This window comes from Taudactylus pleione, unplaced genomic scaffold, assembly GCF_031769625.1.
Source record: "Taudactylus pleione unplaced genomic scaffold, aTauple2 ptg000044l, whole genome shotgun sequence".
Classification (NCBI taxonomy): Eukaryota; Metazoa; Chordata; class Amphibia; order Anura; family Myobatrachidae; genus Taudactylus; species Taudactylus pleione.
In genome coordinates, this window is record NW_028284446.1 from 2,217,264 (window position 1) to 2,240,666 (window position 23,403).

The 23,403-nt window shown below is 44.0% G+C and overlaps 1 protein-coding gene across 1 annotated transcript in view; it reads left to right on the plus strand.

Moving 5' to 3' along the window:
- LOC148537738 (protein kinase C delta type-like) overlaps window positions 1–23,007 on the plus strand; it is a 38,798-nt gene extending 15,791 nt beyond the window's left edge. Inside the window, exons 4-10 of the mRNA XM_088460393.1 lie at window positions 5,942–6,112; window positions 8,316–8,407; window positions 11,451–11,513; window positions 13,809–13,947; window positions 15,096–15,239; window positions 18,196–18,324; window positions 22,846–23,007. Coding sequence (XP_088316519.1) covers window positions 5,942–6,112; window positions 8,316–8,407; window positions 11,451–11,513; window positions 13,809–13,947; window positions 15,096–15,239; window positions 18,196–18,324; window positions 22,846–23,007 — 900 coding nt within the window. The remainder of the gene's footprint in view (window positions 1–5,941; window positions 6,113–8,315; window positions 8,408–11,450; window positions 11,514–13,808; window positions 13,948–15,095; window positions 15,240–18,195; window positions 18,325–22,845) is intronic.
- The last annotated feature ends 396 nt before the right edge of the window (window positions 23,008–23,403 follow it).

Genomic DNA, 23,403 nt, shown 5'->3' on the forward strand with positions numbered 1-23,403 from the left:
ATAATAATAATTATAATAATAATAAATATATATAAATATATGTACATATACACATATATGCCTGTGTGTGTGTATGTATGTATATATATATAAAAAAATGCCCTTCTTTGCGCTAAAAAGTTGCAGCAACACAAGGTGGGTCCTCTGTTAGAACGAACCCCAAATTAATCTCGATACAAAAAAATACCAAGGTGCACAATGAACATTTAAAAGTCCTTTAAACAGTTCATCAATATGATTCCGAAAGTCTTTAAAATGCTTGCAGTTAGGATGATTCTTGACCCAATAAACTGGTTGGAGCCTTTAGTTTTTAGAGGATGTATTCTTTCAACCAGAGAGACTTAGGACCTCATTCAGAGTCGGTCGAAGCGGCCGCACGGTGGTACGGGAAAAGGGGCCGGATATGCAAATGATTCCCTCGCAAGTTGCGTCCCTAAGTTCGGATCGGTAGTTGGCCGACCAAGGGGAGGAAGCAGCCGGAAGACAAAAAAATACGCCCCCTTCTCGTACGCATTGCACGTCATCTCCGGGCATATAAGGATTAATCAAGACCATCGAGAACTATCGGAACTGGTCGTAGAGCTTAAGGTTGACCATACCCTCTCTTGAGCTCTACGATCATGTCAGTGTAAAAACCTCCCATGTCACATGTGCCATGACGCTACTTTGTTAATTATGCACTCCCATAAAACGTCGTTCGCATAATTAGGCACGCCTGCGTTCGGATCTCCACTCCCCCGTTTTCAAGCACCTTCCCCTGTTACCGCCCACAAACGCCTCAATCTGTCACTCAAACTACCGACCTGGCTGTGTTCAAGGAGAGAGAAATTTCTGATCGTAGCAGCTAGTTTGCGCACGCGTTTTGTGAACTTTACGCATGCGCAGTATAGCTAACATCGGTGGCGTACGACCGTGCGGCCGCTTCGACCGACTCTGAATGAGGTCCTTAGTATCTTCATAGATAGTCCACACGAATCTGATTGAACCCTTCACCAAATGTACACCCAAGAGCCGGCCAAATAGACCAAACATTAATAAAAGGCCAATTGTGTTATCATAAATTTATTAAAAGAATTTACAATTATTGCTTACAGTAAAAAATTATTGATTCAAGATAGGACCTCACCAACACCTCTTGGTGTTCAAAACACGGCGGGTCCAGGTCTTTATAATACCGTGTGGACTATCTATGAAGATACAAAGGGGCCTATTCATCAACACTAAAATAACGTTTTCAAGGACATTTTCCTTAATTAACGTAATTTTAGTATTCATGAAGATACTTAGCATAGCAGATAACACTGATATCTCCTTGCTAAGTCCCCCTGCGTTAATTTCCACACTCCCCATACATTAGTATGGGGATATGGAAATTATGGTATTCATCAAATTCCGAAAATTATGTATTTTCGGAATTTGATGTAGTTACTATTCGCCACTGTGAGGTGGCGAATAGCAGGTAACACTTACCTGTGTTAGCTTGTGCAGGTTCCCCGGCATCTCCCTCTGGTGCGTCCTCTGGCTCCATCTGCTATGCGGTCATGTGTTCTACCAGCAGAACACAATAAAGTTTAGAAGAAAAAAAATATATTTTTTTTTCTTTCTAAACAGTGCTGTGTGCTGCTGGTAGAACACATGACCGCATAGCAGATGGAGCCAGAGGCTGCTGCACGGACAGGTAAGTGATGAACCAGGGGGAGGTGAGTGGGTGGGGGATAGGTGAGCGGAGGGGGGACACAAACTTACCGCATCTGTAGGCAGTGCAGCGCATGCGCTGGTTTTACAGATGTAACAGCGCATGCTCAGCACTGCCTACAGATGCGATAAGTTAGTGTAGAGAGGGATAACTATCTATTTCCTGAAAAGCTGTCATCGCAAAAATGACAGCTTTTCGGAATAGATAGTTATAGGGAGGAGGAATGATGAATTCCTCCGGTAATTAGGTAGAACTCCAAGCGAGTTCTGAACCTAATTACCTCCAGGGAAAGTTTAGTTATGATGAATAGGCCCTTAAGTCTCTCTGGATGAAAGAATACATCCTCTAAAAACTAAAGGCTCCAACCAGTTTATTGGGTCAAGAATCACCCTAACTGCAGTCTTTAGGCGGTACTCCTAGTATATATATATATATATATATATATATATATATATATATATATACTTGCCCGGTGCCTTCCGCAGGTGTTCATCAAGTGGACCCACAATACTGATTTCGGTGTCACTCAGTAATAAACGATGCTTAACTGCAGAAAGTATGAAATAACATTTAGATACTTTATTGTATCGTCTTCTGTATCGCACACTGAAGGCTATACAATAAAGTATTGAAACGTGGGTTTATACTGTCTTCAGTTAAGCATAGTTCATTACCGAGTGCCAACGTAATTGAAATCTTTATATATATATATATTTATTAAATCTAATCCATCAAGATCTCTCCCGTCTCTGACTGTAGGGCGCAATGGGACAGACCTTTACTGGAGAAGATAGAGGAAGACCACTCTGCGGGTGCCAGGAAGGGGGTTACTATTCATCGGGGATGGTTTGGAGGGGGGCTGGAAGGAGCAGGAAGCAAGATGGAGCATATATATATATATATATATATATACATACATATACATGTTAGTATCCAGTGTTGTCCTTAACAAGGATTTTTGCAGAGGCACATTTTCCAACTGCTCCTGGACATGGTCATAAAGAGGCCCGGACCGACTTCACAGACTTCAGGCTGCTCTATCCCTTTAGGCATGGAGTAGACGCTGAGACTTTATACTGTGCACTGGGTCTTCTATAGCCTATCAATGCGTTGCGGCAGTAGTGATCTGTATTCTGCTCCGTACTCACTCGACTTGGAAAGAATGGAGTTCTCCAGGGTGGGCTGGCAGGGTAGGGAGGGAGCAGCATGGCGAGCTGGATTAATGGTTTGGGGGCCCAAGAACTTTAAAGAAGTGACCACTATAGTCTAAAATTAAGAGCATAGTCATAATGGGGATAATTCAATTCAGCGTGATGTTAAAAAGCCCCAGGAAGGAGTTCCCAAAGCTATTCAATTCAACCTTGTTGTTAAGTCTGACTACAGGATTTCTGCTCCCACCTTCCTGAGTTGCCAACAGAAATCCAACTCAAGGGCCGGCTGCAATGCTATTTTCTGGCTTAGCACGGTGCTAACAGCCTCGTGGCCGGCACTTTAGTGGGAGAATGCCGGTTACCACGACTAAACACCCAGCTTAAGGCGCAGTAACCAGCATTCTCCAACTTAAGTGGTCAGTTGAACAGCTCCTGGAACTCCTTCCTGGGACTATTCAGCATTGCGCTAAATTGAATCAATCCCGATAAATGAGATAGAGATAGTAAGAGGGAGTTTATAGTAATAGGTAAATACAAAGAGCCTTTCACACCAATTCCATCACATAAGAAAAATGTATGTAACATGTATGATTTCACAGAAATAAATCATATCCTTTACTATAATGGAATAAATCATGTCACTGATTATAAAGAAAAGCATAACTAATAGTTGTAATATTCCAAAGAAGCTGTCTTATTTTCTCATGCCTCCAACGTGGGGTTTCAAAGTATGAGAAACCAAATACAATACAATAGGTTACATAGCTATTTAGATGCACACAGTTACTGTAGGGATAGTCCACCAATTCCCAAGGATGTGCTCAATAGTAGTATACACCCTTAGTGCATATAGCAGGAGATGCATAAAATGATGCTTACTATAAGTTTACATCAACAAGACATATTGCAGACTCATTAAGGTTTCTTTTATCCATAAATTTTCCTCAGCTTCCCATTGGTCACATATATAAAAGTGAAAAAAACCTCAGGATGTGGATAAAATATCACCCTTTAATATTTGAAATTAAAATATAAACAATAATACATCCGTACCAGTTGGTAACAAGCCTAATCCATACACTTTTCAGATGGTATAGAACCCGGGTGCTCTAATGAAGTATAAGAAGTTGGCTTTGCAGGCACGGAGTGTATATTCACTGTCACTCACAACGCGTTTCAACGCTCGCTGGCGTCTTTATCAAGTGGAGTGACTATGAAGAGAGGTACAGTGTAAGTCTCCTACTAAAATCTTAATAGTATACTTACACTGTACTTATCTTCATAGTCACTCCACTTGATAAAGACGCCAGCGAGCGTTGTGAGTGATAGTGAATATACACTCCGTGCTTGCAAAGCCAACTTCTTACACTTCATTAGAGCACCCAGGTTGGAGGCATGAGAAACCCCACTTTGGAGGCATGAGAAAATAAGACAGCTTCCTTGGAATATTACAGCTGCACATTTGGGATCCGTGTTTCCCTTTGGACAATTACTTCTGAGCGCTGTTTATGGTTTTCTCTGTTGTATCTATGTATCTATATGAAGTGGTGTTTCATCTTTTAAACCAGAGCTGCTGTGAGGTGTTGTGCCCTATATTTTAGTGTTTTTTTCCCGTTTTATAACTAATAGTTGTGCAAGAAAACAATGATGCACCGATAATAAATACCTACCTAGCATCTTCTTTCTTTCTTATTCTGGGGAATATGGTAATCCATATGGGAAAGAGAAAAAACATATGAGGCAGATTAAATTAGCCACAGATTGAGTCTTGCGGTCTGTCCCCCTACAAATGTGCTCAGAGCTATTCAATTACAAACCCACAAGCAGCCCAGAGGCAGCAGTTAAAGGTTTTTTATACTTCCAGCATCCAGAGGAACGAGCAGAAATAGCATTAACTCTAATGGTGGGTACACACTGGGCGATTAGGAAAGACAGTACAATTATGTCATCGTAATCGTACAGTCGTTCCTGATCCCCTGTACTGCCTACACTGAACGATCAGTCATTCAGTATAGGCACCCTCCATCATTCCTGAACATGGCCAATCTGTCGTTATCAACAGATTGGACTGCATGTTCAGGCGATAGACAATGTCGGGTACGATCACCGGGAGCGTGCATCGCTGGTCATTTCCGACATTATAGTGCATGATTTGCGCACGATTACTGAGCGATTGCATGATTATGATGTCGTAATCGTGAAATCGCTCGGTACAATTGCCCAGTGTGTACGGACCTTTAGGGTTGTCTAGAGGTCCTGGGGGGCAAATGAAAAAATACACATCCCCTCACACCACACAGAAAGAGGATGCTGTTGCTGCTCAGCGGTAGCAACCTCCAGAAACATTACAGGGGAAGGGGGCAGACCTGGGCTCCCGCCGGGCCCCTCACACAAGTCTGGGGAACATTACCCGCGCCCCCCTTTCAGCACCACTGCGAACTGCTGGCTCTGAGCTGCTGAAGTGTCTGTAACTGAATAGCTCCGGGTACTTTACCTAAGAGACCAAACTTCATGACTAATTGCATCTGCCCCTTGAAATGAATGGTCCGCACCCGAGGAGCACCTGACTGTCTACACAAAATGATTTAAGCTCCAGTGAGTAGGGAAAGTTAATAGGTAGCTAAGGAGGAGCGATCTCTTACACTGCTCAGCCAATCACATATAAGAGCAGCAGCAAATCCTTTGTTAAAATAAGTGGTAGATAATTCAATTCTATATGTGCAAAGTGGAAAACTAGGTACAATACTACGTATAATGCACACTTAGCACAGACTGATTTACATTCATACAACTCCTCACATCAGTGGCTGCAAACTTTTTCTCCAGCAGACAGAGGAGCTGAGAGGGGGGTGGTGGGAGGTACATATACAAAGTACCTGTCCCAGGTCCACTTTGAGCCTCATCCTCCCATCCTTGGCCTTAGCTAAATGGTATTATGGGCTGGGGAAAGTGACAGTGAAGACCAAAAGCTTCTTATTGCTCTGTCTTCTTATTTTATATAAGTAAATAAAACATCATCCTTGTTGGACAACAAAACATTTGCCTTCATGTTCCTGTGTTGTTTATGAGGCTGACACTGTGATATTTCCTCTAGGTCCTGTTGGCAGCAGACTCGTGTACCAGCCAGTTGTTGGCTGTGAAGGTCATCAAGAAGAGGGATCTGCTCGCCGAGGGCAAAGAACTCGCGTTTGTGGAACGGAGGGTGTTAGAGCTTGCACATGGGAGCGCCTTCCTCACACATGCACACTTTGCTCTGCAGACCAAGGTACTGCTGTGATTGTGTATTTATAACCACACATACCATATGTGCTAATATTCTTCTGCTGTCACTTTTCTTTCTTAAAAAATTTCAATCTCATCTAGATGTAAAGCACAACGGAATATGCTGGCACCATATATATATAATACATTTCCAAATCTGCATGTATGCTGTATCTACAGCACTTGGTGATAAAGGGATTATTGAAGTGTAACATCTCTCCCATTGGGTGCTGCCTTCTGCATTACATTCATTACAGTAATATCTCCTGCCATGTCTGTTCCTCCACTGCTGGAACTGGGCTGTTTACTTGATTTAAATATGGCACAGATCTTAGCCGATGGTCATTTAATAATGGAGTTATCTGAGGGGCGGTATTCACTGGGCTAGTACATGGGAGGGATTAGCAGGTCATGAGGATGGGATATCCTAACCTGAAAATACTGTTAAGCAGAGCTGGATTTAGACCTCATGGGGTCCTAGGCAAGATACTGGTTTGGGGCCCCCCTCCCACGAACAATCCATATCATGATGAACATATTCCTTTCATAAACATGTTTGTATACACAGTTGGCTTAATGTACATATTTATAACATGATGATATATATAATATAAATATATATTTACTGTGATCTAGTGACACCTACTGTAATAACATTGCAGATATTACAGTAGGTGTTTCTTAAGCAAGATCTATCTACTTTTCTTTCTATCTATCTATCTATCTATCTATCTATCTATCTATCTATCTATCTATCTATCTTGCTTCAGAAACACCTACTGTAATATATGCACAGTTATGAAAGTAGGTGTCACTTGATCACACATATATATTGTCCCTTCTGCCAGTTCCCGCAGTGTCCTTCCTACGATGTCCTGCAATGTCCCTCCAGTCAGCCCCCACCGTGTCCTTCCAGTAACACGCTCCCAAGAATTGAATTTAAACCAAAGTTTCAATTCTTTTTCTATCACTAACAAAACTTTTTATAATGGAATTAAACGGTTTATACTATCCGTGTGAGAGATTGTTTCTTTGTATGAGAGTTCTGGAGACTATATATACATGATACATATGTGGATGGTACCTAGGCACATTATCTAATCTTGCTAAGTGCTTGTCGATTTGGGACTAGATAGATAGATAGATACAGGATAGTTAGATACAAGATACTGTAGATCGATCTAATGCCGGTGCCAGAATCCCGACACCTTTCAGAATACCGGCACCAGAATTCTGACAGCCAGCATCCCGAAGGCGAAGGTAAGTAGCATGGTTAGGTTTAGGCACTAGGGAGGGAGGGTTAGGGTGAGGGGGGGGAGGTTAGGTTTAGGCACCAGGGAGGGAAGGTTAGGGGTAGGAGAAGGGTTTAGGATACCTACCGACAGGCCAGTAATAGCAACAAGACTGATGTCTGCCTTTGTACTTGTAAGGGCCAGATTTCAGGGGACCGCATGCCCCCTGGCACCTGCCGGGCCCTAGGCAGGTGCCTAGCGGTAAATCTGGCCCTGCTGTTAAGAACTAGCTGTCCATAATTTCTTTTATCATATAGTTACTGATATATGATTATAAAACTATCACTGCTGTAAAACATTTCCCTCTAATCTCTGTAGTAACATATTTCCCCTCTTACCTGTAGTACAGTATTTCGTCCCCATCCCCCCACCTATACAGTAACACATTCCCTTCTAATCTCTGTAGTAACATATTTCCCCTCTCACCTGTAGTACAGTATTTCTTCCCCATCCCCCCACCTATACAGTAACACATTCCCCTACATATTACTTGTGTCATGTGCTCCGTGGATTGAGGATCAGCGCTACAGATAACAGCTTCTAGTGATAATACAGTTGTGCAGCTCTTCTGCAATTATTCATTATTTTTGTTTCAGATGCATAAATTACTATTAATCTTTGCATATAGGACAATTTACTACCTATTATAATATTCTGGTATAAAAATAACAATGTTACTGGTGATATGTATTAATAACTGGACTGTAATAACATTATTGCATAAACTGTAATACTTCTCTTTACCCATTGTGTCCCCTGCCCATGACTGTCTATTATATTCCCATGAGGAGAAAATAACTGAAGGACAGTTTTTATAAATGCATAATGTATATAATAATTGTAAAGATGACATTCCCCATGTCCTCCTGGCTTCTCCGACATGTATACTGATACTATTGCTTCTACCATACACAGGAGCATTTACTACTCGGCATGGAGTATGCATGTGGCGGAGATTTCCATCGTCTCCTGCAGAGGAAAGGCCGCCTTACCATCCCCAGTGCAAGGTGAGGATATGGGAGAATATCTTCTTAGTTGTAACAGAATTGTGCAGCTGCTTTCATCAAGGTGGGCAAACACATCGCCGGTCACAGCTGGGTATTCTATACATGTATTGTTTAGCAACATGAAGGTGGACTTTTACTAAGGGGCAGATTTGTATGTGGTTTGGAAACCGCCACACATCAGATGTGATTTTCAGATCCAACCCATTGCATTTACTATTCTGTGTTTTGAAACAATTTCCATTGAGATTTGTGGTGGTTTTCAAATGCCTAAATCGCATTAGGTTTTACCCCTTATATTCTGTAAGAGCCCAGCCTACACAGCATTGAGCCCAGACCTCTAAGGGGGAACCTGAAAAACTGGTCTTAAAGGTGCAACTATTTATTTTATTTCCCATAGAGACACTACTATTAACTTTATTTATCACGGGGAACTACTCTTTATTAATTACGGTGGCACTACTCTTTATTACTTACGGGGCACAACTCTTTATTAATTACGGTGGCACTACTCTTTATTTTGATTATAATAGGAGCATTACTCTATTTTATTTATTGCATTACTCTTTATTTTTTTATGGGAGTGCTACTCTTTAAATTATTATAGGGCCTCTCTACTTTATTTTATATACTACAGTGGTGCTACTTTTTACTTATTACAGGGCACTGCTCTTTTTATATTATGGGGGCACAACTATTTACTTTAGTGCAGGGTAATACTTTTTATTTAATTTTTTATGAGGGCAACATCTGTAGAGCACCAATTGTGCATACTGTTACTTGTAGTTCTACAAGAGTTTCCATTATTTTACAGTATTTTCCTGGCCCCTAATGGCCTGGAGCCCATTGTCCCTGGGCCGGTACTCCTAATAATATTTTCTCCATTTTTTTCCCTTTACAGGCAAGATAGCACAAAAGGCCTGTGGTCTAGCTTCTGTCAGAGACACCTTTCTTATTTATGACTAGTGGTGATCGGCTATGTGGTTTGAGCTGCTTAATGCTGCCCATCCACTAGGCGATTAAATTGAATGATTGAATGATAACGACATCATTATCATTCAGTTGTTCATTAATCTTTTGAAGATCGTTCACTAAAATGTCTAAAATGACCAGCGATGTGCATGCCTGCTGGTCGTTAAAAGACATCTATCATCATGCAAACAAGCTGGTCAACCAGACGATAACGCCAGGTTGAGCATGTTAGGGGATGATTGATGAGCCTGCACTGAACGACTGCTCATTCAGTGCAGGCTCATCACAGACTAACAAACAACTGCATGATTACAATGTCAAAATCGTGCAGTCGTTTTCAGCTCATCTAGTGGATGGGCAGTTTAAGACAAGCCTAATCTTTATGGTTCCTATTTCTAATTATTAGGATTATAGTTTCAGATTTGGCAGTTTGATGTCTGGTTTTGAGTTTAGTTTAACACAGCAAATTAGGATAGAGCTGGGGTAGAACTGAAGTTCTATAAAGGTGATGTTTTCCTGTGTACAGACAAGCTGACCTATCTAATTGATAGATGAACGCCATTAGATCAGTGATAGAAATTGTTTCCATACTTTGCCTTCCATCCTGATAAATAAAGGAGACTGTTATAAGAAAATGACTGTGAGAATCATCTTACAGGCATCAGTATCATAATATTCCCTTTAAATAAACTGTTACGCTGGGTACACACTGAGCGATGTGTACCCAGCCGATATGACTGGCCGACAGGCTGACGTATCGGATCATGGGTACACATCAGAATGAGGTAATAAAGGACGGAACGATACCTCATTACCTGCAATGAGGTCGCTTGCAATATTGTCCGGACGATGTCGCAAGCGGCCATGGGAGCGCGCATATTGAGTGATGCGGCGATATTTCATTCCGATTCGGCCGGAAACTACATATCATGCTGACATCGTTGCAATGTGTATCTACCGTTATAATCTGTATAAGTTATATTCAATATATAGGGCTCTATTTACTACAATCCGCATTTGTAATGCAGATTGTAGTGTGATATTACCGACTGAATTCGCATTGCGAATTCAGGCAATATCACAGGGATTTACTACAAATCCCTTGCAGGGACAGAGCTTGTGATAAAGCTCTGTCCCTGCGAATCCCCTTCGGAGCCTTGTCACGGTATTTTCGCAAAAAATACCGTGATTAAGTGCCCGCGACCGCTGCTACCCCCCCACCGGCGCTAAGCCCCGCCCCCGCGATCGCGGACCCCCTGCGACCCCCCCCCTCCCTTACTTACACTTACCTGCATGCTCCAGGCCTCCGGTGATGGTCTCCATTCCTCCGGTCAGGTGATCTCCCATACTGCACTGGGACCTGATCACCTGATGACCGGGCCGCAGTGCACTGTGGGAGACCAGCTGACCGGAGGGGAGACATCACCGGAGGCCCGATCACCGGTCCCTGGAGTCAGGTAAGTAATTTTTTTTTTTTTACTATTTTTTTTAATTTTTTTTTACAGTAATCAGCTTGCGGTCTGTTTAGACCACACAGCTGATTACAGGGACCGACTCCCAACTCTGCTCTCCCCGTTAGAGCAGGGCTGGAGTCTGGTAACCGGGGGAGACCCTGGATAATGCCACCTCCAGGTGGTGTTATTATCACAGGGCTTTGCCCGATATTTTTTTCACATTTATTTTTAGTAACTATGGTCGGATCACATTTCCCATTACAGTTATGGGAAATGCGATCTGCTTTACTAAAAATAAGTGATACTTAGGGGTTGGAGTAGAATTTTACGAATTCTACTCCAATTGCCCTGTAATAACTATAGGTGATACTAAAATAATGTGAAAACGGTGTGAAAACACCCTTTTTCACTTATTTTAGTAAAAATAATGTTGATAAATAGAGCCCATAGTGAATTGCACCAACGTACAGAAACAGAAACATCATATTAGGCAGTTGGTAAATATGAAACAAAATAATGGGGACATTTGGCAGAAAATGTGGGGAGTGTTGGCTGGAAATCATTCATCCATTATTTCAATGTCCCAACAATGTAACATTAACTTATTTTCTATCCACCAGGTTCTACAGTGCAGAAATTGTATGCGGTTTGCAATTCCTCCATGCTAAGGGCATAGTCCATCGGTAATTATATAGTTACAATTTAGCAATAGTATAATAATGTTTTATCACTAAAGATTCTAATATATACAATGTAATATACTTATTATCATATCTGTTCCCTACTTTCTATGTGCAGGGCTGCCCAGAGGGAAGAGAGCAGTAGGTACTTAATTGCCAAGGCCCAGGCTGCAGGAGGGGCCCAGTGGGGATCCAGGTCCAATGCCCTCCCTGCCCCCTCTTACATGTCACTGCCAGCATCCTCTCTCCCCAGGGGAGTGATTAAACTGACTATGCCCTTCCCCTTGATCTGCCCCTGGCAGAGGGGCACACTGCACCCCCCTGTGTGGCACGCAGCACCACAATTAATATTTTTTCATATTTTGTTATAGGGGACATGGCTGCTCCTGCACAATTAGGCCCCTACAGTACTAGGGCCCACCACCACTCTCTATGGCACATGTTACCACTTATATCTTACACACTCCCTCACTTCTGCACAAGTGTTTTATTCATTTAATGTAATTTTCGGTTGAGGAGAGTTTTAAAAAATTGTACTCACATTTTCTGTGCTACTAGCAGATCAGTTCTCTGCCAACAACTACGGGAAAACTGGGCTGAGAAACTTGGTCTTGGAGCAGCTACCAGCATGTGTGATTACTGACTGATAGTGGTTTCTCTATGTCACAAGACTTGGGCAGTCCAATACAGGATAGGAGACTAAACATTAAATACAATGCACTAATAGTGTTACATTTCTTTTCCTGCACTAAAGTCCAAACTGATGCAAAGCTTCTCTAAGGTATTAGAAAAGAAAGTGCTCTAAGCCAACATAAATAGAGACTGATAGCAGCTCCGAGGTGCAGTGACCAAATCTGTGAGTTAGAACAGTATACACTGGCCAGCAAGCAACATAGGCCCTGGCCAAGGCCAGAAGATTTGCCAGGTCAGCAGGCTGGCCACTGTGTTATCATCACAACACATTGTTTAATCTTTTTTCACATAAGTGCTAAGGCACACATACCAACACCATTAACATGCATACTTCAGCATTTTATTAATGTATAAAACATGTATATGTTATAGAGATGGGATTTGAGTCCATAGATCTGTTAATGAGAATATGTGGCCACAAGGATGGGGAAATAAAGGCTGTACACGGGATGTAGTTAGGTTACCGGCGGGCGCTGTCCCGCCTGCCAATATCCCGACAGCCACTTTTCCAACGCCTATCATTAGCCCCACTACTCACTCCTCACACCCGGGTTACCGAACAGAGGTAAGCCGGCTATCTGAGCGTGTAACCACGGCAGCGGAGGGTTAGCGTTAGGGACCACTGGGGGGACTTAGGGTTAGGCACCCCCCGGGAGGGTTAGGGTAGGGAAAGGGGGAGTTAGGGTTAGGCACCACTAGGGGAGATAGGTCTAGGCAGCCGCCCCAGGAGGATTAGGGAGCGGGGAGGGGGGGGTTAAGTTTAGGTTCTAACGGGGGGAGGTTAGGGTTATGCACTAAGGGGGGAGGTTAGGGTTAGGCATCACTAAGGGAGGGTTAGGGAGTAGAGAGGGGAGGGTTAGACTACTTACCTTCCGAGCCGTCGGGCTGCCGCTGTCGGTATTTGATCCGGCGGCTAAACAACTGTCAGCATTACATACTGATTCCCTGTACACTAGTAACAGGACAGGCCCTGCACAGGGTCCCAGTACTGGTATATTATGTGGGGTCACTGTTTAGGGATAATCTGCTGGGAACACTTCTGGTATAATGTGATGTGTGGGGACACTACTGAGTTAATGTATAGGAGTAGGAACAATAATGATGGGAATAGTAAATTAGGCTTGCTGAGGGCATGGCAGAGGCATGCTACTAAATTTGTGCCAAAAACAGCTTTTGCCACCTCTGCTTGCAGAAATTAATCGGAATCCTGTGCAGGGCACAAAGGCTCTGTAACCCCATCACTGCTGAGCATAGTTTGGTACTCTTTGGGCTGCTTATATTAAAATGTTAATATCAGTAATTATTCATGCAGTACCTACACAAATTAGTGTTGCAAATGTTAATGGTCTAAGTAGGGCTCTACTTATTAAATAACATTGAATGCTGCTGAACACATATCAATGTACATGAAATAGTGGGATCACATGGACACTAACCTAACACTGAATACAATAGGTGCTGACACTCTAGTCCTTGCTTCTAACCATAAATTCAAAATTACAGATATTTAGAATTTTCACATATATATAATATCATTTTATGTACCAAAATAAATCATGTTTGTATGAAAGCATAGTGCATACAAAGATTTTATTTTCTTCACAGAGACCTCAAGCCAGAGAACATCTTAGTGGCTGAAACGGGCAATATCAAGATCGCCGACTTCGGTCTCGCTATTGAGAACATGCACGGAGACCGGAGAGCCACTGGCTGTGTTGGGACACGTGGCTACATCGCTCCTGAGGTGAGGTGCACATGGGTTTCCTACTGGTTACTCATGTACAGTAACTACACACGTTGGGCCTGATTCTAATGCTGGGCACACACTTTTCAACATATTGTTGTGTTCGATCAATGAACGATATATCACAAGTGCATCGGCAGGTTGTACACCCGATATGTCTCTGGCCGATATAATTCACAGACATATCAGCTTAGCCCAGCAGCTGACAGCCCATTCACTTGCTGCAAGGATCGCCAACACTGACATCTCAACTGGGTGGGCAAATTTAAACGCCCGCCTAATTGTGATGGCAGCTCAGATATGTTGAGCGGTTGATTGGTAAATGTGTATAGGCTACCAATGGTCTGCTCTGATATACCCAGTATGAGTTACATATAACCTGGTATATGGCCACATCTAGCCAAACTTAGCAGACTGGGCATACTATGTAGTACACAAATACATCTTTGCGTATTTCTAAGAGGACCGTCTTATGTGAGTATCATGGGAGTCATGCATATGCCTGAGGAACACCTATGTTAGACCGATCTGTTCTTCCAAGCATAGGGTACAGTAGGTGTAAGTGGCAGCCACTTAGAGGGGAGCAAGTGTGGCCAGAGTGTGCAGAGAAACTGGGGACAGGCTGGTGGCAGGGGAGCTCAGGGAGAGGAGACACCAGGGGGAGAGGAGGGAGGACGAGACTGAGGGATATTTTTATTTAATTCGCTTTTTAATATGACAATCTTCATGAAGTGATTTATAATGTTAGGTCTTGTGATGTCACTAAGTAAATGATAAGAAATGGTAAGCAAGGTAGGAGACCAAGACAGTAACTATTATTATATTCCCTAATATTCCAGGTCAGGGAAATGTCAGAGATTCACAACTAATAATGAAATAAAGTCCATAATAATTATTGTAATACTAAGGTAATATACATGCAGTCTTCCCCAGGAAACATAGCACATGCCAATATGATTACAAGGCAGCACAAATCCACACATCAGTGTCCTGAATTGGCACATTACATTGTATTATGATTCTACTTTTGTGTGTTCTGTCTCCACATAAACACATATTATACAGAGCGATGTACTTGGTCAATTACAAAAAGTTAAAATGGAATAATGTTTGCTAAACCCTGATAATGAATATCTCTCTTCTGGTAGGTGCGTTCTGGTGAGGAGTATAATGCCAGTGCTGACTGGTTTTCATTTGGAGTTATTTTAACGCAAATGATTACTGGAAGTCTTACATACAATCCCAAAAGACTTTCTGCATCGGACACTGCAGTCAAAGACATCATTGAACAGGTAAATAAGATTACATTTATACATTGTAACTGTAAAGTATGTGATATTAATGGCTATAGATAACTTTATATGATGTTGTACACAGCAAAAGGGAAATGATAGATACACATCTATATAATAAGCAAGAAAGTGTGTGTGTGTTTTTCCTTTCTGCACAGCCAGAGTTTTATACCTAGCTCCACCAAAGTTGTCATGGTGGTGTAGTTTGACCAGGATTAAGTTATTTTCCTAGGATTGAACTTCGTTAGGGCCAAACACTGTCCCACAATCCCTTAAAACTAGGACACTCTTAAATTATACAGGTTCTGGAGCTAAGGGTCTGGCCTCATATACACATACTGTCACAGTACCTGCAGCTCTGCACTCCATAAATTCAGACTGTGGCAGACAGCATAATCAATCCACAATCTTTGATCCTGGCAAAGCTTAGTATACAGAGATTATAAACAGCAGGGGAGATTGATTACAGCCACATAGTGCCACTGTGAGCGAGCCCCCTTCTGCCCGGGAATGGGACTCCAGTCCCGGCATTCCCCGCTGACAGCAGCACTGCTAGACATGGTCTTCAATGTTGGTCTGCACAGTGATTTCAAGGGGTAATTCAGTTGCGGATGCAGTGACAGGGATCATGCAGATTCATGATTTTCGGGAATCTGCGCATGACCCTAACCTATACTGCGAATGTGTAGTGTGGTTCGCAATCCCTCAACAGTCCAGCAGTAGTGATTGCGGGGAGTGGCCAGTGACAAAATGGCGGCAAGTCGCTCGGAGGAGTGGAAAGGCCAGGATCTCAGTCAGCTGACAAAGATTTCCTGGCTTCTTACTCATCTGTGGTGGCCGGCTTGCATGATTCCATGGTCACTCAGCCGGCTAAAGGGATTGCAGATGATTCAATGCTGTGTCCTTGGATGCAGCTCGGATCAGTAATGCATGCAGGAGGCATAACACCTCCTGCTGCATTACCATCTTACAGCTATTGCAGCTGCTAACATGGTAACTGCAGTAATGTTTCTTACATAGCCCAATAAATATATTTCTAGTGATCACAGGTGAGGTCATAGAAAAGCTCTGGCAATGACTACTTGGACTAGTACACTATCATGCTGCTTATAATTCATATGCTTTGTTTAATAAGAAGTATAGAAATAATACTCTCATTTCCAAAAAACCTGAGTACCAGGAGTGGTGTAAGAGAGGAGGGGCCCATGTGCTGACTCCGTATGGCTCCTCCCCTCTCTCTCCGGCACATTTGCAGAGTAGTCTCTGGGACTGTGCCAGTGTCTAATGTACATATGCAGGACTCCGGGAACACAGTGATGGTGCCATATTCCCAGTGATTTCTATACTGCACATGTGCAGATCTTCGGGAAAATTGCAGCTGCACCTTTTTCCCAGTGATTTCTGCGAGGCCAATGCCAGAACGGGTAGTATACTGTATGGGTGCAGAGTGTGCGATGTGAGGCTCCCTGGGGCCATACTGACCTCTCATTGTTACACTCAGGGGACAGTGCTCACTGTACACCCTGCACCCATTATAGAAACACCCATACTTACCACCCATTGTTACACCCAGGGGCCAGTGTTCACTGTACACCCTGCACCATTATAGAAAAACCCATACTGACCACCCATTGTTACACCCAGGGGCGAGTACTCACTGTACACCCTGCACCCATTATAGAAACACCCGTACTGACCACCCATTGTTATACCCAGGGGCCAGCGCTCACTGTACACCCTGCACCTATTATAGAAACACCCATACTGACCACCCATTGTTACACCAAGGGGCCAGCGCTCACTGTACACCCTGCACCCATGATAGAAACACCCATACTGACCTCCCATTGTTACACCCAGGGGCCAGTACTCACTGTACACCCTGCACCCATTATAGAAACACCCATACTGACCACCCATTGTTACACCCAGGGGCCAGTGCTCACTGTACACGCTGCACCCATTATAAAAACACCCATACTGACCACCCATTGTTACACCCAGGGACCAGTGCTCACTGTACACCCTGCACCCATTATAGAAACACCCATACTGACCACCCATTGTTACACCCAGGGGCCAGTGCTCACTGTACACCCTGCACCCATTATAGAAACACCCATACTGACCACCCATTGCTACACCCAGGGACCAGTGCTCACTGTACACCCTGCACCCATTATAGAAACACCCATACTGACCTCCCATTGTTACACCCAGGGGCCAGTGCTCACTGTACACGCTGCACCCATTATAGAAATACCCGTACTGACCACCCATTGTTACACCCAGGGGCCAGTGCTCGCTGTACACCCTGCACCCATTATAGAAACACCCATACTGACCACCCATTGTTACACCCAGGGACCAGTGCTCACTGTACACCCTGCACCCATTATAGAAACACCCATACTGACCACCCATTGTTACACCCAGGGGCCAGTGCTCACTGTACACCCTGCACCCATTATAGAAACACCCATACTGACCACCCATTGTTATACCCAGGGGCCAGTGCTCACTGTACACCCTGCACCCATTATAAAAACACCCATACTGACCACCCATTGTTACACCCAGGGACCAGTGCTCACTGTACACCCTGCACCCATTATAGAAACACCCATACTGACCTCCCATTGTTACACCCAGGGGCCAGTGCTCACTGTACACGCTGCACCCATTATAGAAACACCCATACTGACCTCCCATTGTTATACAGATAAATCCAAATTAGGGCCAATATGAGAAGAAATGGCTTGGTGGGTAGATGTTCTTGGAATGGGGAATGATATTGGGAGACATACTACAACCCCAGATAGAATGTCAGTATAACATGCTGTGGCCATGGACAAATCACTGTATATTCCTCTATGCCAGGCAGCAGAAATGTTTCTCAATTATTGTATTGAGCTACTGTGCTGTATAACTCATTAAATGCAAATAATTTTTTCAGCTCCTCCATAAAGAACCAGCCAGACGACTTGGAGTTAATGGTAACATACGCCGTGATCCCTTCTTTCAGCCAATCGACTGGGTCGCCATTGAAGCCCTTAGCACTGCACCCCCATACATACCTGCACCAGTAAGTATAGCACAGAAGTTCCATGAACTACTGGACAACCTGTCACTAAATGCTGGTCAGCAGATAATGCATACGTGTCAGACACATGGATCTAAGGAGATGTGCACATGTGCATGTATGTTCCAGCAGTCACTCAATCTATTATTGACCTTTATTATTATTATTATTGTTTATTGGTTGGATACGGGATCCTGGTGGTCAGGGTGCCGGTGGTCAGAATACCGACCCAATTATGTAAGTGTCCTAACCCTATCCCACCTTTCCTACACCCTAACCCTCCCCACCACAGCCTAACCCTAACCCTCCCCCCCATAGCCTAACCCTAACCCTCCCCACCACAGCCTAACCCTAACCCCCACCACAGCCTAACACTAACCCTCCCCACCACAGCCTAACCCTCCCCGCCACCGGCCTAACCCTAACTCTCCACCCCGCAGCCTAAACCTAACCCTCCACCCTGCAGCCTAACCCTAACCCTGCCCCCCGCAGCCTAACCCTTCCTCTCACAGCCTAACCCTAACCACAGCCCCTTCCTCTCACAGCCTATCGCTAACCCTACACTATACCCTCCGTCTAACCCTAATACTTACTGTCTGGATGCCGGCAGTTGGGATTCTGGTGTCGAAATCACGATTGCTGAGTGTCAGCATCTCGAGCGCCAAGATGGTAACTACATCCCTTGTTTAGTTATATAATGCCACCAGTTATGCAGAACTATATAGATAACAGTTGTCACTCACATAATTCCCTGCCTCATTGGAGTTTACAGTGTAAATTCCATAACACAACACATCAGAGCTGGATTAAGGCATTGGGGACCCCAGGGCACTTAAGTCTGGGGGCCCCAAAGGGCAACATTTGGGGCACAGGGATCAGGTACTTTTGTATGTGGACACAAAAGGGACCCCCCAGCCTGTGCATCCCCTTTAATCCGGCTCTGCAACACACACACTTGGGTACATTTTTGTCAGTGGTCAGTTATCCTGCTAGTATGTTTTTGGAGTATGAGAGGTACCTGGGGTACCTTGAGAAAACCCACTCAAATACTGGAGTTAATGCAAACGCCACACAAATAGGGCCTTGCTTGAGAATTCAGCTCATGACCTCAGCACTGTGAGGCAGCAATGCTGACCAATGTGCCACTGGGCTGTCCTCTTTATGACAAAATCATGTCTGCTTTTACACAACTATAAATGGAAAGTAAGATATTTTTGTGGTCAGGACTACATAAAAATGTCTGACAAGTCACATATATATATATATATATATATATATATATATATATATATATATGAGTTTTCTTTCTGCCAGGGAACACTGGTATGCATGTGCCATAGGGGTTTCTAGGGCTATTTGCGCATGCTCAGTACCAAATAATCACTCAACTGTGTAAACATTGACACTGCGTCCACCTCTGACTCAAACCCTAAGTCCTGTATACTTCTATGTGTATGCAGACATCGCTGTTACATATGGTATCGCATCCTTTTGAGCTGGCATCGGAAAGCCATAGGCATTCCTGGGCGGTTACCGGGAGATGGCCTGAAGTGAAAACAAAAAAGGCTGTCTCATGGGTGTGTAATGTAGAGTCATGAGTGTGTTATGGAGTGTCACAGGGGTGTTATGGAGTGTCACAGGTGTGTTATGGGGAGTCACAAGTGTGTTATGGAGAGTCGCTGGCATGTTATGGAGAGTCGCAGGCGTGTTATGGAGTGTCCCAGGTGTGTTATGGAGTGTCACGAGTGTGTTATGGAGTGTCACGAGTGTGTTATGGAGAGTCACGGGCGTGTTATGGAGTGTCACAGGCGTGTTATGGAGAGTTACAGGTGTGTTATGGAGTGTCACAGGTGTGTTATGGAGTGTCACGGGTGTGTTATGGGGTGTCACGGGTGTGTTATGGAGAGTCACGAGTGTGTTATGGAGTGTCGCAGCCGTGTTATGGAGTGTCACGGGCGTGTTATGGAGTGTCATAGGTGTGTTATGAAGTGTCACAGGCATGTTATGGAGTGTCATGGGAGTGTTATGGAGTGTTACAGATGTGTTATGGAGAGTCTCAGGCATGTTATGGAGTGTCACAGGTGTGTTATGGAGAGGAGTGCACAGGTGTGTTGTGGAGTGTCCACAGGTATGTTATGGAGTGTTACAGATGTGTTATGGAGAGTTACAGGTGTGTTATGGAGAGTCACAAGTGTGTTATGGAGTCACAGGTGTGTTATGGAGTGTATCGAGCATGTCAGTGAACAAGGCTGCGTTCTCAAAAGTAGATCCACAACCATAGATGCCATGTTTAGGAGATGTTTAGAAGGAAACACTGTGCCTGCCATAGGCTGTCATTTTGATATTATAAGTGATGGTGCGTTGATGGTGGAATGTACTCCTGGCACAAGCATGGAAAGTGGGCATCTCAGAGCTTGTAGAGTCCTGTCATACCAGGATTCCGGCGGTCAGAATGCCATTTCTGGAATCCCGACACCTGTCAGCATCCCAAAGTTCAGTAGTGGGGTTAAGGGAAGGGATAGGGTTAGGAGTTACGGTTAGGCACTAGGAGGAGGGTTAGGCACTAAGGGGGAGAGGGAGGTTTAGGGTGCAGGGGGGGTTAGTTTTAGGCACTAGGGGGCAGGTTAGGCACTAGGGGGGTAGGTTTAGACACTAGGGGGCATTTAAAATGCGGTTGTAGTGTGATATTGCATTGCGAATTTAGGAAATATCACAGGGATTTATCAAAAATCCCTTGTAGGGACCGAGCCTGGGATAAAGCTCTCTTCCTGCGAATCCCGTCCGCAGTCTTCTCATTGTATTTTTCCCAAAAAATACAGTGAGAAGGTGCCAGCACATACGCCGACCGGCTCACCATACCACCCCGCGTGACCGTGACTCCCCCTCCCCTGTTAGAGCAGAGCAGGAGTCGGGTAACCAGGGGAAACCCTGGATAACGCCATCTCCAGGTATTTTTTCACAATTTATCTTTAATAACTCATTACAATTATGGGAAATGTGATCTGCTTACTAAAAATATATGATAATTAGGGTTTGGAGTACAATTTCACGAATTCTACTCCAATTGCCCTTTAGTAAATTTATGTGAAACTAAAATTATGTGAAAAGGATGTGAATTTTTAGTAAAAATAATGTTAATTAATAGTGCCCTCAGAGTGATAATCTAGCACTGTGGTAAAGGGGTGGACATGGTACATTTCTTGCTGACCTAAAGGGCCATTGCTGCTGTATAAAAAGATGTGACCATTGCACCAGCTGATGGTCTTTGGGTCTTGTCCTACACTGTTATTGGGGCTCCTCTTTGCCTTCACATTGCACATCAGTGGAGAAAGGCATTCCTAGCGTCCCTAACACACGGTGCCATACATAATACAGTATTATAGGAAGGGAACTATGAATATTTATTTTAATAATTGGGTGTAAATAAAGTGGTTGGAAGTTGGATTTTAAAGCTCAGTTTAGTCTTTTCCATAGTTATCCTCTGGAAATTCATTCTCCTCTATGAACATCAAGGTGCACTTCTAGGTTACATAGACTTCTCCTGAGAGCATGGAGTAGACCAACACCTTTAGTTACACCAGAGCAATCTAACATCTACTGCAATACTGTTATATATGGTCTGAGGGTATACAATCGGGAAACCGGCTGCCTTAATAACGGCAGCCAGCTTCCCGACTGTCATATCCCGGCGAGGGGGAAATGCCGGGCATCTAGATGTAGACGCCTAACATTTCCCCGATGCCTGGAGACAGGCACCCGGCATCCCAATCGAAGGAACGCCGGGCGCCGCGAGCGGACAGCAGCGGGGGGAGGGTTAGGTTTAGGGCACCCGGGGGGGACTTAGGGTTAGGCCCCCCCCAGGAGGGTTAGGGTCAGGCTAGGGGGAGGGGAGGGAGGGTTAGGGTTAGGCACCCCCGGGGGAGACTTAGGTTTAGGCAGCGGGGAACGGGGGGGTTAGGGTAAGGCACTTACAGGAGGGATTAGGGTTAGGCACTTGGAGGGGAGGTTAGGCTTAGGCACCCTTAAGGAGGGTTAGGGGGTTAGGTTAGTATATACTTACCTTAGCGACGATCGGGATTTCCAGCGCTGTCAGGCGTCCGCTGCCGGGCTCTGCTCATCTGTCGGCCAGGCGCTGCTGGCGGTATTTCATACTGATTCCGATCTGAGTGACAGTTCTTTGTGCAATATTTATGCCACTTCCTTTAGCTTTATATAGACATCTTGGGGTTATTTACTAAAGTGCGGGTTTTTAGACGTGGAGATGTTGCCCATAGCAACCAATCCGATTCTACATTTATCTAGTATCTTCTAGAAGATAATATCTAGATACTGATTGGTTGCTATGGGCAGCAACTCCACTTCTAAAACCTGTACCTTAGTAAATACATCCACTTGTAAGCACCTAATATTTAAACTATTATACAAAACCTCTACAAAAGGGAGTGTTGTAAATACCTCTTTTTCTATCTTACAAATAAAAGATGCAATAGTCATTGGTATAAACGTTATTTCTTCTTTCTGTAGCCAACCGTTCCACCGCCTGCCTCCAAAACTAAACATCTGGAAAGAATGGAGGCAGCAGAAGCCCGTAAACTGCCTCTTACAGCCGAGGAGCAGGAAGGATTTGCAGGGTTCTCATTCGTCACCTCCACCTGGAGAACCCTGCCAAAGCCACCCGGCCTGTAAGAACATAGAGCTGAGGCTTCAGCACTGCTGGGTGCCAGAATGGGAACCTCTGCATGTATGTACAGTATATATTTCTTTTATTATTATTTTAAATATGTTTGATTGAAGATTTTAACTTTAAACCAGTGAAGATAATTGCAGGCTTGGGATTATTACATAAACAGATATAGCTGAAGAGATATAAAAATAATAGCGGGGGAAATGGAGGAGAAGGGGCATGTCAGGGATGTGAGCAGAGGAAGAACAATGGAGGCAGGGAGGGGTAGGAGGAGTGAGGTGTACCTGCTGCATGCACAGAAAAAGCAATAGAACCAAACATAGGGCCTGATTTAGCACGGAATGCAACTGAGTTCTTAGCTGCGTAATCGCACGCAAAGTTGCTGTGATAATATGCTA